Source organism: Triturus cristatus, chromosome 1_2 (assembly GCF_964204655.1).
Source record: "Triturus cristatus chromosome 1_2, aTriCri1.1, whole genome shotgun sequence".
Taxonomy (NCBI): Eukaryota; Metazoa; Chordata; class Amphibia; order Caudata; family Salamandridae; genus Triturus; species Triturus cristatus.
Window position 1 is genome coordinate 644423473 of NC_140580.1, and position 13811 is coordinate 644437283.

A 13811-nucleotide genomic window follows, 5' to 3' on the forward strand; every position below is an offset into this window, starting at 1 on the left:
CTTAGGGGCTGCGAGGAGCAGCGGCAGATCGGCACAAACGCCTGCAGGGTAAACAAGACACATCACACAACGCGCCAGTCGGCTCTCTGATTGGTTGACAAGGTCGACCAATCACACTGCTTATTTGGTAGTTGCCAACCAATCAGAGAGCCGACTGGCACGTGTAGGCAGCGTGAAGACATGCTGTCTTGTGGGCGTGTAAGGGGCGGGCTGCCAAAAAGCGAAAAACAACCAAAAAGCAATAAAAAAAACGCCCCCGAATCCGAAAAGGACGGGGCCTGTTCGGAGTGACAAACCTCTTCTCCAATGGCTGGCCAGCATTCAAGAGGCCAGCCAATGGAGAAGAGGGGAGAAGAGGGGCGGGTTCAAGCCCCTCTTCTCCAAGTCATTAAATCTCGCGAGCGAGACGGCGCAAGCGCAGCCTTCGCTAGCCGAGAACTAAAAACTGTTGTGCGGAGTAAGGCCTGGCCGGTCACGCTGACTGGCACAGAATTTATGGGTGTCATCTGCGAGGAGCCACTTCCAGTACAGTTTCTGAACAACAGCGCCATCTAGGGGAACTTTACTCGCTGTTTCATTTGCAGCAGTCCTTTTTGTCCTCTCATTATCAAATTGGTTGACTCCTTCTGTTCTATTTTTGGTTAGGTTGTGTTGTAACTGGTGGTTGGTGTTGAGAACTAAGGGACAAAAAAGGAAGTAGTTTCACTATAATTTCTTGGTAGAAGAGTTTAACTATTTACATATAGTATGCAGAATGTTACGCCTCCACTGTTCTTCTTGGCAACACCAGGGGAGCCTGCTCTAAAATGGAACAAGTGGAATTTTTTTTCTCCAAAACTATGCAGTGGTTTGTGGTCCTAATCTAGGTTTAGCAAGGAAAGTAGCATTATTGTTATACTACCTAGGGGCTGAAGTTCAAGAAGTTCTAGAACATCTCCCTGACTTGAATGTAAACGATGCAAGAGGGCTGAAAGAGTATGAAATTAGTGTGAAAAAAGTAGACATCCACTTCCTGCCGAAAATTAGCACGATTATGGAACGATACCATTTTGGAAAGAGACGGCAGAAGGATGGTGAGACGGTAGAGGAATTTGTTTCTGAGTTGCGAAAACTAGCTGCCACATTCAAGTTTGGTGGAGCGTGTGAGGAACGGATACGTGATCAATTTCTCTTGACGTGTAAGATTGAGCATATACATGAAGAGTTGTGGTTAAAAGATGACCCGCCCCTTGGGGAGGTGCTTATTGTAGCTAAACAGGTAGAACACAATGCAGTATGTGAGCGAAATCAAACAGGATTGTGAAGGGAAAGCCAAAGTTAATGAAGTCTCTGTGGGGAGTGAGAACGTGTTGGCAGTCAAAGGTCAAAAAAAGGAACAGAAGGAGAATGAGGTTAGTCGGCCTTTCAAAGGAAGTTGTTACAGGTGTGGTAGACCTGGACATTTAACAAATAACAGGGTGTGCCCTGCACTTAAAGTGACATGTAATCAGCGCGGTAGGAAGGGTCATTTTAGATAATGTTGCAGAAGTAACGCAAATTACAGGAAAAACAACAGAGAAGACACCACCTGTGTCTGTGATGAAATTGTATTACAGATTCAGGGAGAGACAGTGAGCAATCCCAAAGATTTCATAGCCCGTAGAGGAGACAAGAGTTGAAGCTAAGTTGGATTCGTGTTCAAAACTTACAATCATATCTGCAGAAGATTTTGAGAAAGTGTCAAAGGGAAATTTGTCACTGCAGAGAATGGATGTAAGACCGGGAGGCTATGGTGGGAAACCCATACAGATGAGGGGTTACTTCTGGGGCACTGTAGGTTACAAAGACAGACTTGCGGGCACAAAGATATTTGTATTCAAGAAGGGGGACAACATACTAGGTTGGCAAGCCCAAAAGGATTTAAGGCATTTACCTCAATCCCAACAAGAACCCTCAGATATTGGTACAAGAGGTGGGAAAAACACTGGAGGGAATTGAGGAAGAAATCAGGGAAGTCTTCACCGAGCAGCTAGGATGCCTCAAACACTATGCACACAAAATAAGACCCAAAGAAAACTCCAAGCCAGTCTCAGCCAAGGTTAGGAACCTACCCATCTCGATACAGGAAGCAGTGAGGGAGGAGTTAGAGAAGTTGTGCAGGTTGGAAGTGATCAAACCAGTAGAAGCCACGGAGTGGTTAGCACTAATTGTTACAGCCAAGAAGGGTGATGGCGCAATGCGTCTGTGCATTGATCTAAGAGCACTTAATAGGGAAGTTATAGTTGACAAATACCCTTTGCCGAACATTTCACAAATGATGAGCAGGTTAGCAGGGGCAAAGTTATTCACAACATTTGATCTAACCGCTGCCTACTACCAAGTCAGACTCCACCCAGAATCACAAGAACTCACAGCGTTCATCACGCCTATGGGGGCCTACAAGTTCAAGCCATGGCTTTTGACATAGTGGGCTGTTTGGACTTCTGTCCCCTGCAGCGGTTTTTCAAAGGATCATGAGCAACCTCCTAAAGGGCATACCTGGGGTTTTATGCTATCAGGATGATGTTCTGATCTTCGGGGGGTAGGATGGTACACAACACAATCAGACAGGTGCTTAAGAGATTCCAAGAACAAGGTCTCATGGTAAAGAGAGAAAAGTGCAAGATCGGGTGTGCTCAGATAGAGTTCCTGGGGCACAAGGTGACAACAGAGGGCATTCGCCCTAAGACAGATCTGCAAAACACCATTCTTAACCTCACGCCACCCAAAAGCAAAGATGAAATCAAATCCGTTATTGACATGGTGGAATTCTACAGCAAATTTGTTCAGAATTTTGCCAGGCGCATATATATTATCTGCAACCTGCTAAGGAAAAGGGTAACATTCGACTGGAGTGAGGGTGCCAGAAGGAGTTCGAAGACACCAAGAAGGCCTTGGCTGAAGCACCCAGCCTCAAATCCTTTGTACTCGGCATGAAAACTGTCATAACCGCGGATGCCAGCTCCAAGAGCTCAGGAGCAGTTCTGATGCAAATAGGAGAAGGAGGAGAGGAAACAATAGCGTTTGCATCACGCTCGCTACGCAAGGCAGAGGTCAACTACTCGGTTATCGAGAAAGAGGCTTTGCCGGCTCATTGGGCTGTTAATAAATTCAGAGACTTTGTGTGGAGAATGAAGTTCAGTCTGAGGACCGACCAGAAGCCTCTTGTCGAAGTATTCATGAAGAATCAAGCAGAATCAGGAGGTGGGTTGTGAGTTTTCAAGAATACACGTTTGAAGTCGAATACGTACCCAGGGTGAGGAACTTTGCAGCGGACTGTCTCTGTCGCCTGGTGAGAGAAGTAAGTGATGAAGCAGTTGACGGTGAGGAGGAAGATGAGGCAGACAAGGAGAAGCAGGCAGAGAATGTGTGTGTCATCACTCAAGGAGCTGTAGAAGAAGAATGCTGGAAGAAAGCTTTGAGAGCTGACGTGCTCCTGCAGAGGGTGTGTGAAAAGACTTAGGGAGTTTGGATGGACCAAGACAAGCAGGAAGAGACACTTAGACCGTTCTGGATGGTTAGAGATGAACTATCCATCGCTGACGATTGTCTTTTCAGGGGTACAAGGTTGGTCCCTCCCAAAATTTTGAGAGAAAGCTTGGTCAACTTGGCCCACGAGGGGCACCTGGGAGTTACCAAAACCCAACAGAGGTTGCATCTAGACTATTGGTGGCCCAGCATGGATCGGGAAATCGAAAGGAAAATAAGAGACTGTGTACCATGCTCCACAAGTGACAAGGTCCTAAAACAACACAGGCCTCCTATGCACTGCAGGTCTCTTCCTGTTGACCCGAGGGCGGATGTGGCTTTTGACATAGTGGGTCCTTTGACAGGAGAACATTGCACACCTTTCATACTGGTACTCAAAGATCTCTACTCCAGGTGGCCCGAGTTAAAGTTTGTGTCTGAATTGACCACAATAACTGTCATAGACTTCCTATTAGAAGTGTTTATCAGGGAGGGAATGCCAAGTAGCTTGCTGACAGACAATGGGGTGCAACTCTGCTCAAAAGAAATGAGGGAATTCCTAGAGTGCAATGGGATAAAGCACAAGCTATGGGCACTTTATCATCCAGAGACCAATGGGATGGTTGAACGATTCAACAAGACCCTCAAAGAGGGTATCCAAATAGCGAGGGCAGGTGGGCTGTGCTGGAAGGACGAGGTATTGAAACGTCTAGAAGCTTACAGACTTATCCCCCTTCAAACCACAGGTATGACACCTTTCGAATTACTCAAAGCTAGAAAACCCAACTCAAGGTTAGTACCAGGGTGGATGAAGTGGTACAAAGGTTGGACAGGTCATTCAAAAGAGGCACAATGGCGAGGCAGAGAACGAAAGGCTATGACCAAGAGAAAAGCCAGATTTGACAAGTTACATGCAGTCAAAAACTTGAGTTTACAAGTGGGGGATCTGGTCAAACTTAAAGCACCCTCAGGTAGGGCGAGATGGTCCGAGTTTACTGAGCCTCCCAAAATTGTAAAATTGTTCAGAAATGCTATAAAAACACAAGAAGGGAAGATTTGGAACCTGGGGACGGTGGTGGAGTACACTGCTCTCACTGTGGACACCAACGACATTTTGGAAACTGAAAGTATAGTTCAAAGTAGTGCCAAGTCACCTGAGCCGGGGTGTACCAGGCAGGCCAACTCTTTTCCTAGGAAAATTTGCAGGAAGGTTTTCCGCCCAAAGTATTTAGAACACTATGTGGGCAAGTAGATTTAGTTATTAATGAATCTGTAAATGACAGATCTGAGAACCTAACCAAAGGGGAGGGCTTCCGTTAAATGTGCGAAACAACGCCCCAAATCTAAGAAGAGAAAATTCTCTTCTTGAGTCCCCTCACTCACCAAGGGTTACCCCTAGGTGACATGCTTCATCATTGGGGCCATCCCAGACAGCTACTGTCTGGGGCATGCTGCAACTTGCAGAACTACGTAGGAGCACTATTTGTGAAAAAATATGTAGTGCAGTGTTGGGGGGAGTGGTGATACTGATGCTAAAAATACCTAGCTAGTGGGCGATTCATTTATTCCTGCCCCTAGTTGGTATGGATAAAAAGAGGGTTAATAGTAGGGAGGAAGTGTAACTGTTATGTACATACTATCCCTAGTATTCGGTCGACATGTTTCTAGATATCCCCTAAACCTCTTCTTCAGGACCACATGGGGACCAGCCCCATGCATACCACTTCGTGAGAATAACAATCCTATACTAAAGAAATAATATAATAAAGAACAGGTTCACACCTAATGTGTACGCACCAAAATTAAATACATACAGTTGAAATCAGACTCGTAGTATCTGTTCAAGGAGATAAAGTGACAAACAGATTAGTACATATTGCCTGCCCACCTCTTACATGGGCAGGTCCAGACCGTATGCAGTGCTTAAATCAATGCGTTCCTCTATAGTTTGTGTTGGCGCCCTAAGTAGTAAAAAAATATTTAATTAGTATTTTTAGCCAATGTGATACCTTGGAACACATCCAACTACTCTATTGTGAGAAAGCATGGTTAATCGTTAAAAACATTGGTAAAAAGAGAAAGAAACACTTGTGAGCAAACATTACAAGACATAACAAACATATAAACATACTGTTCACACTTTGTAAGAACATACTTCTGTTTTGGCAATGCTGTGCCTCATGGACTGCTAGGGTGGAGGGGCTTGTAGTAACCCTGGAAGAATGTATATAAAGTATTTGAGTCAAGGGAAGAGCCATGGGTGAATGTGAAATACTAGTTAGTTATTCCCCATAGCACGGCCTGGAGGAAAAACAAGCGTTTTTTTAGGGATTCTGGGTTCCTGTTAGGGATAAAAATATCTTACTAGGCTCAGCACTTCTCCGTCAATGACACCTACTCGTACCCGGGCGGACTGCATATTAGCGTGTCTTCGGCCCGATGTTGTTTAAATACAGTCAGGAAAAGCCTAGTCATGCTCATATGTGAGTAAAGGCTAGACCACGGTTGTAAAGAAAATGGCCGTCAAGTTTCGGAACTTTGTCCGCACCATTTTGGGACGATCATTTTCAGAGTTGGACAAAATTAAATAAATTAAATTAGTGGCCTTGTAAAACTGGGGGATGAGTAAAGAATAATTTATCAGCATTTTGTTAGGTGATTACCGCAACTGAATAAAGACTATGTAAAAAGGGGAACATGAAAAAAGACTATGAACCAGGGTTATGGAAAATGGCCATTTCATTATTGGCAAGGTTTGAGTGCCATATTGGAAGTAGAGACCAGAATTGCTCCACCTCTAATATTTGGTTTGAAGATTATCAGTTGAGGTGTAGTTAGTGTGGTGTCTCCTGTGAGGAGAAACTACTCTAAAGCCTATGTTTGCTAGCGAGGCAGTAGGATTTAGACTGTTGCTTTTGTGTGGATGTGGATGCAGTCATTTAGTAATTGCAAGTTCCCTGCATCATGCCAGTGGAGTTACAAAAGCAATGTTGGGTCTTACGTGAGAGTCTGTTCGTGGGACCTTTTCTTGGAGGTGATTTGAGTACCGTCCGGTCCTCTCATCTGTGATGTAAACAAAACAGTCCCGGAGTGGTGTTGGGATTATTATATCTGTATCGCCAATGTACCCAAGGTGTAGTTCATCTTGTGAACTGTCCCCATTGTATATTATCATTCAGGCCTGTCGTATCTGTGTGCAATTTGAACACCCGTCTTTGTTCTTTTTCCCGCAGCCTCCCAACACCACTCCGGGACATAGGCTTTAGAGTAGATTCTCCTCTTTATTGTAATATGTATACAAAACTGTTGCAGTGTAAGATGACCATTTAGTTTTATTTGATGAATCTTGTCACTTTACTATAAATATGACAAATATTGAAGTGTATATCCTAGTTGTTTTTATTACAAGGGACTGGGAGCTGAAATGTAAGAAAATGAAATATGCATTACGTTACCAACATTCTACGGATGGCTGCTCCTTCCAATGCCAACTGCCCTCCTTCACAAAATGGAAGCTGTCCCTCAGTCAGATGACTCTAAGGATACAATGTCCTTTAAGTTGGTGGTACCCTATCAATTGTTTGTGACCGCGGCTGCAGTTGCAATCCATTAATTGCATTGCGATTCAGAAAATATGGCAACCCTTTTAAGCCGCCTCCACTCCTAAATAACTATGATTCGCTAATTTTCTTTGTGCTCTACTCGCTATGTCATTTTGGATGCTTCCTCTGATGGACTGGCTTCTCACCTCAAGGTTTTCTGTTTCTAAGTCCCTCCAGAGCACAAGCCTGCTGTCTCCAATGAGAGTTTCATTCTTCAGCGGGAATATGACGTGTCCCAGTGGATGATGCTTCTTCATTTTGTCCACATGGAAGAATGAGAACTTTAGCGTTCGTTGATGTAGCATTTTGCTAGAAACCTAGAGTAGAAAGAGCATGCATTTCCAATTATATCACTGTTTGTAAAAATTAGTTGAACAATATGCAGTTATAATAAAACACTGACTGAAATGTTCACATATTCTTCACCCTAATAACAATTGACTCCAGACACTGCTAATGTCAGTTCAGTACCGTTATCTGATTTATTATATCAGAGCGAGCCTAAATGAGCATAGCAGGCTTGCTCAGATGTCACAATATGACCCACAGTACAGCTTTCGGTATACATGATGGTCAGAGACGAGTCAGCCGAGTTGTAGTTCTGCTCTTTATTGCAGCTCCACAGCACCCAGACAGCGAACCAAAGAGAGTTGCGTAACCACCAAACCCGCCAAAGATCATTTCTATACAAATGCCTTCATGAACCTTGTCAGTGGGGGCGTGCTGGGAGGAGACAGCAGGAATTGGGGCACATGTGGGGAGGGAAAGATCATGTCCATAAACAATAATAAACACAAGGACAAACACACACTACACCACATCTTTTTCAACAAACCAAAACAAATAGAAGGGATAGAACAAAGCTACAACAGCAGAGCACTTAAAATAATCTATTCATGTTATAATCCTTTTGATGCAAAGGTTTTCGAATAAACCTTCCACTTTTGCTTACTCCATCACCCACTTAGATTTCCACATAATCCAACCTTTTGTCTCTTTAAAACCACTTGACTCCAAAGCAGAAACAATTACAGCCTTAGACAACCCAACAGCCAGCCAAATATCACATAAAACTCACCTTCCCCATACACCAAATAATGGACATATCTGTTCACGTTCAACCATATTCCAGTTTTGCAGACTAACTAGACCTACAAATCCCCCCATATGGATTGAAAACTTGGAATCCCCCTGAGAAGCAAAGTGGGAACTTCTTTTCAACCTCAATCTTGGAGTTTCTGGTACCATGTTTCTTGGCTTAAAATGTTTAGTTGTAATGTCATACATGTCATCCTGAAATTTCTGCAAATGATACTTGGATAACTACCTAGGATTCAAATTAGATCAAGGAATGTGGGTTCTATGCAGAGATAATTGAGAAAATCCTGGAGTAGAGTGTGTTGGGCATTGATAATAGCAGGTTTTCCCATAAATATATCTTAACAACCTTCCTACTGGAAACTGCAGCCTGTATGTCTTCATTCAAGGGTCTGTCAACCCTATTTACCAGACCATTAGAACATATGAAGTGTAATGGTGTGCACATATGTACAATCCAGTATCTAGACAAAAATTCTTCCATTGTTGCTGAAGTACAGTGCACACTGTATTCAGTCATAGAGTGGGGAAAACCTTCTCTATATAAACACTCTTTTAGAAAACTCAAAAATCAAATCTGTGGAAGGATCTCTTACAAATCTCTATTCCACCACAACTAGAATAATAGCTAATAAAAACAAAGATATCTTTCAATGTACTTTTCAATCCCGGAAAAATCCATTTCCAGTGGTTCTCATGGTTTGTCTGTGATCCAAATAGGTAACCAAGTGGGTTCACTAATAGATTTGTCAGTCCTTGAGCAACTATCATAACTTATGACAAAACTTGAAATCATATCATCAATGTAGGTCCTCCAAAAAAAGACCCAACTAATGTCTTGGTAGTTGTCTCACCTAAATGACCTCTGTGGGCAGCACCAATAATATTATACCTTACATATTTGGGAGGTACAAACTTACTCCTTGTACCAAGACATTGCTGAGAATAGACACACGACCAACCAGTACAAGGACAATATACAACACAGACACAGTGAAAACAAAAAGGGACACACCATAGGCAAGAAATAAAAGATAAGGGCCATAAAGAACTACAAAAAGGGACACAGACTACAACATTCTCCTCTTTTAATTTGCTGCCTTTTGGCTTGTGTTGCTGAATTTGGCCATCAGAAGGAATACTGCATTGTTTTTTCAAGATTCTCCCTGAGCATTGTAGAGTCAAAGCAGATCACATATCATTCCTCTCTCAATGCATGTCTACCAACAAAAGAGAGTTTTCATTGCTGCACATCTTTTATCAGTGCACATTTGTGTAAATATGTACAATTGATTGATTGCTTATGACAGGCAACTGCTTGCTTAGGGGCTGTAGTGCATGCTCCAGCATCTGTCTCTTAGTGATTGTTCGTCCTGAATTGATCACGCACACAGGGAGTGTTGATTATCCACACCTTGTGGGTGTCCTGGTGTTGTTGCAGTGAACATGTAGGTATTATAAACAAATAATTAGACATAGATACGTTCACAGAAAAACTTAGACAAGGTTGACTGTTGCATGATTTTATCAGGCAAAGTTCTTGTTATGTAGTGCCTACTTCAGGGAACCTAAAAAGCATTGAAAATTCCTCCGTTTAGATGGCTATGCAGTCTTAAACTCATCCCCTCAAAGCATGGTAGAGGATCTCATATGTGAAGTACAAGTCCTGAGCGATCTTGTGGAAGAGATCTTCTGAGTAAGACCTTGCTAAAAGTCGAGCCCAACACCCATAACAAACCAACCTGCACTAGATTGCAGTAGTCATGCCATAGCGGCACCATTCAGTATGAAAAAGTGAAATGCCTGCAAGGGTACGCCTGTAATGTGCACTATTGTTAGTTGGTAGAGAACGTCCTACCTTACCACTGGGCAGATGGGGGAATTAAAAACCCTTTGATACTCATGAGCATGGTAGTAGGGTAGGGTATGTCATAGCAACAATGAAAAAAATAGCAATGAAATAGCATTCAGGGTCTCTTTTGGACTATCAAGGCTTGCCATTACCTGCAAACTTAGAAGTAAATATATTCTAGGTTGTGCTTGTCACCGTTAAAAAAAACACAAAAGCCAAAACAGATGTTCCTTTTTTTCTTCTCAATTGATGTTTTAAAATACTGGAAAAGGTTAACAAAATGCAAACACAAATAGGAGGGTTGAACTACAGCACTCTTGCAATTGTAGTGCACGTGTGATTTTCAAAGCATTGTAGTTCTGCTCATTTAAAGGGGAATTTTTGGAGTTTCACATTGGCTGGGTATCACTTCTGGTGGTCTGGGAAGCCCTTAAGGCTTTGTGTCATTGTCATACTCTTCGATTTGTTTCTCGCTAACAGATGATGACAATGACGGAGCAAACATCGGCTCGACTGACTCCAGGGCCGGACTGGCCATAGCAGGCACCGGGCAATCCCCTGGTGCGCCGCATGGGTGGGGGCCGGTTTTGGGCCCCTGGGGGCGTTTTTGTTACAGGGCCGTTTTTATCGGCCCTGGAACAAAATCGGCCGAAAACCGGCCCTGGCATAGAGCTTGGCGGCACCCCCCCCCCCCACCCCACGGGGGGCGGCTGAGCACTTTGCCAGGGCCGGTTGTGGGTGTGGTTCCCAGTCCGGCCCTGATTTACTCTTACGTATAAAGAACAATGGTTCCCTTGGGTAGAAACAATGTGTATTGTAGTTAGCCGTAGTTACTTCAGCATAACATATAATACATTTCTGAAAGCAAAAACATTTCTTGAACAAAAGGGGAAAGAGGAACAAGAACACAGAGAAAGGATTTTCATTGATTTATGTATCAGAATTGATAACATTCGATAAACAGAAACACATTGCAGAATTTTATACTTCCAAATTCATACAGTGATACAAAATAGTGAGATAGTGGTGCTCAGTGGTGATATAAATACATAGTGCAGTGAGGTGAGGGTGGGAGGATGTGGTTTGTTTTTGAAAGGCCAGATTCAAAATGCAGTAACAAGTAAGTTAAACAAATTAAATAGTTGGTAACAACTATGTCCTGCAATCTGTGCCACAATAGATCGTCGACGTCTCAACCCTATGGGCGCTTGGTGGAGTGCGGATCTTTGGACCTGAGGACTGTTTTGTGGAGTTCTATTCCGGACGGGACTGCGAGGACCAGCAGCCCCGTGACCAGGCTCAGCTGTGCCCTCTTCCCGCCCACATTGATCTCTGCACGCTCTTAGCGCCTCACGGCCCCCGCTTCGCGGGAGCCGTTCGTTGTTGGAGGTTACTCTGAACGCCGAGCTCTTGTGCTGATTGGGACTCTCCTATTTAAGGCTTACACTACAGTGGTCTGTGCGGATCTTTGGACCTGTTTTGTGGAGTACTATTCCGGACGGGACTGCGAGGACCAGCAGCCCCTTGACCAGGCTCAGCTGTGCCCTCTTCCCGCCCACGTTGAACTCCACATATCTTTAATAAGGTTTCCCGCTACGCGGTCGCGCGCGGTCGCGCGCCGGGAGAACCCCGGGACAAGGGCGGGACCGTTTGTGGCCGTTCGTGGCCGGGTGAGGCCGGTGCGGCCCGGACCTTTGCTTCAGAGACCCTGGTAGTTCATTATTGATTTGTGTTGCTGTATATATTGCCTTGTGCCATCTCCGCGATTTCGCTGTAATGTTTTGTGGCGTCCTGCTATGCACTTGTAAAATTACGTAGTATATGTTCGTATAAGCCTTACTCCCTGTGTTTTAGGGTTGCTGCCTTAGTTGTTGTGATTATATCCAATTTGTTTTATTACACAATGACTTCTTTAAGGTCCGGGAGAAAGATTGCCCAAGATAGCACTGGGGATACAGTATCAGGGACTCTTGATAACTTCATCTCTAGAGCCGTTCGTGTCCTTGAGCACGAAATTATTCCAACCGAGAAAAGATTGTCTTTGGATTTATCGGCTAAGAGATCTTCACTGGGCAAAATTATGTCAGCTGTTTCTCCAGAATGTCGGCCGCAAAAACCTGATTCTATCTTCGTTTTGGTGCCAAGAATGGAGGTTGCGGGGCTGGATATTATAAGTAGCACCCTGGATTCTACCTCTGACAGTGTATCAATTTTAGATTCCAGACTCTCTATCGTGAATCCTAGTATTGTTCTCCCCTTGCCCCCCATAGAAAAATCATGTGACGCTATTTTGGTCAAGGGTAGTACGAGTCTTCCTACAGTTGGAAAAAGGAAACGGGTGGGTGGGGCAAATAAGGGTAGACAGGCTAAAGTGTCTAAAGCGTCCAAACCCTCTATTTTGCCTATAATATTGCAACCCTCCGCTACCCTTACCCCTAGCACTTCTCCAGCTCATGTTAGTCTTATGCCTGATAAGTCTATATCTAGTCAGCCTTGTGCTACTTTACCTCCAGATGGTCTATTGGACTCTCTTGAGCAACTGTTAAAATCACTGTTGCTACCGATTCATGAGAGAATTAAACAACTCATTACCAATATCGGCAATCTGGAAAGTATTGTGGCTGCTAACTCGACTCTTCTGGAAAAAACCTTAGCATCCCCGTCTGGCCCTAGGACTATCCAATCCTCTAGTACTGTAGCCATACCAAAGACCGTTTCAAATGGTCTCAGTACCCCCTCTCTGGTTAGCAAACCCCCGATCAGTATTGCACATAAAGGTTCTGTTACCTCCTCTATTATGGACCATGCTCCGGGTGATGTTCTCCCACAAACTGGAGAAGGTCGGACGAAGAACCCGGTTTCTAATGTTTCTAATGATGAGTTTAAGAACAACCCAGTAGCTCCAATTGTATCCCAGAGCGATGGCTCGTTTCGTAAACACTCTTGTATTAATCTTCCCCCTGAGTCACTTCCCTATACAGTAATTCTGGCAGGTGTTCAGAGGATATCCCATGACAAGATTGAGCTCCATGATGAGCTCAAGAATAAGGTTATTTATTGGCTTAACACTAATAGACCCTTACCTCCTAACCTTTGCGCAGAAATTCTGTTTGTACGTAGGGTGTGTTGGCTTGGTACTAAACCGAAGGATCTGGATGGTGATTGCATCATCATCAATTTTAGGGACCCTAGAGTAGTGAGATACATTCATCATCATCCCAATGTAACGAGTCCCAGCGGAATAACAGCATTAGATATAAGGTATTTTTATCCTATTGTTCCCAGTATTGTCCATCATGCCAAATCAGCGGGGTGGGATAGGGTCATTAGAGGTCATCGAGGACCATCTAGTTTAGACTTTAATCTCCCCCTGTTCAATCATTTTGGCCCCTTGGGCAGTATGGATGGGGTTGACTGACTGGCATTTAGCCATAATACCAACCAAGGCTCTGCCAGTGCTTTTGATAAAAGCTTGGGTAGTATCGCTTGTCTGGGAAATTTTTCCTGTAGTTGTTCTGCGGAGGGACATTCCGCTCTTGGTGGTAAGCTTCCTAATACTGTATGTTCTCCTTCCCATGTGCCTTGTGGTAACTTAGTTCCTCCATTATTAGCTCGGGATTACTCTGAGGTCCCTCAGGGCATCAATTGTGTCCCCCCTTCATCAGTTAAAGTAGCTAATGTACCCCTTGCCAGTATGTCTCGCTATGTCTGCCCTAATGTTATGTCCTTAGAACCATGCCTTGGTGACCATCAGCGTTTAGTTCCTGGAAAGC

At 44.0% G+C, this 13811-nt stretch overlaps 1 protein-coding gene across 3 annotated transcripts in view; it reads right to left on the reverse strand.

Annotated features, from left to right (window-relative positions):
• Positions 1-13811, reverse strand: part of LOC146867778 (synaptotagmin-15-like) — a 278429-nt gene that overhangs the window by 82035 nt on the left and 182583 nt on the right. For all 3 annotated transcript variants that reach the window (XM_085607884.1, XM_085607875.1, XM_085607893.1), the window contains exon 5: positions 7235-7405. In XM_085607884.1, the coding sequence (XP_085464010.1) occupies positions 7235-7405 (171 nt within the window). The remainder of the gene's footprint in view (positions 1-7234; positions 7406-13811) is intronic.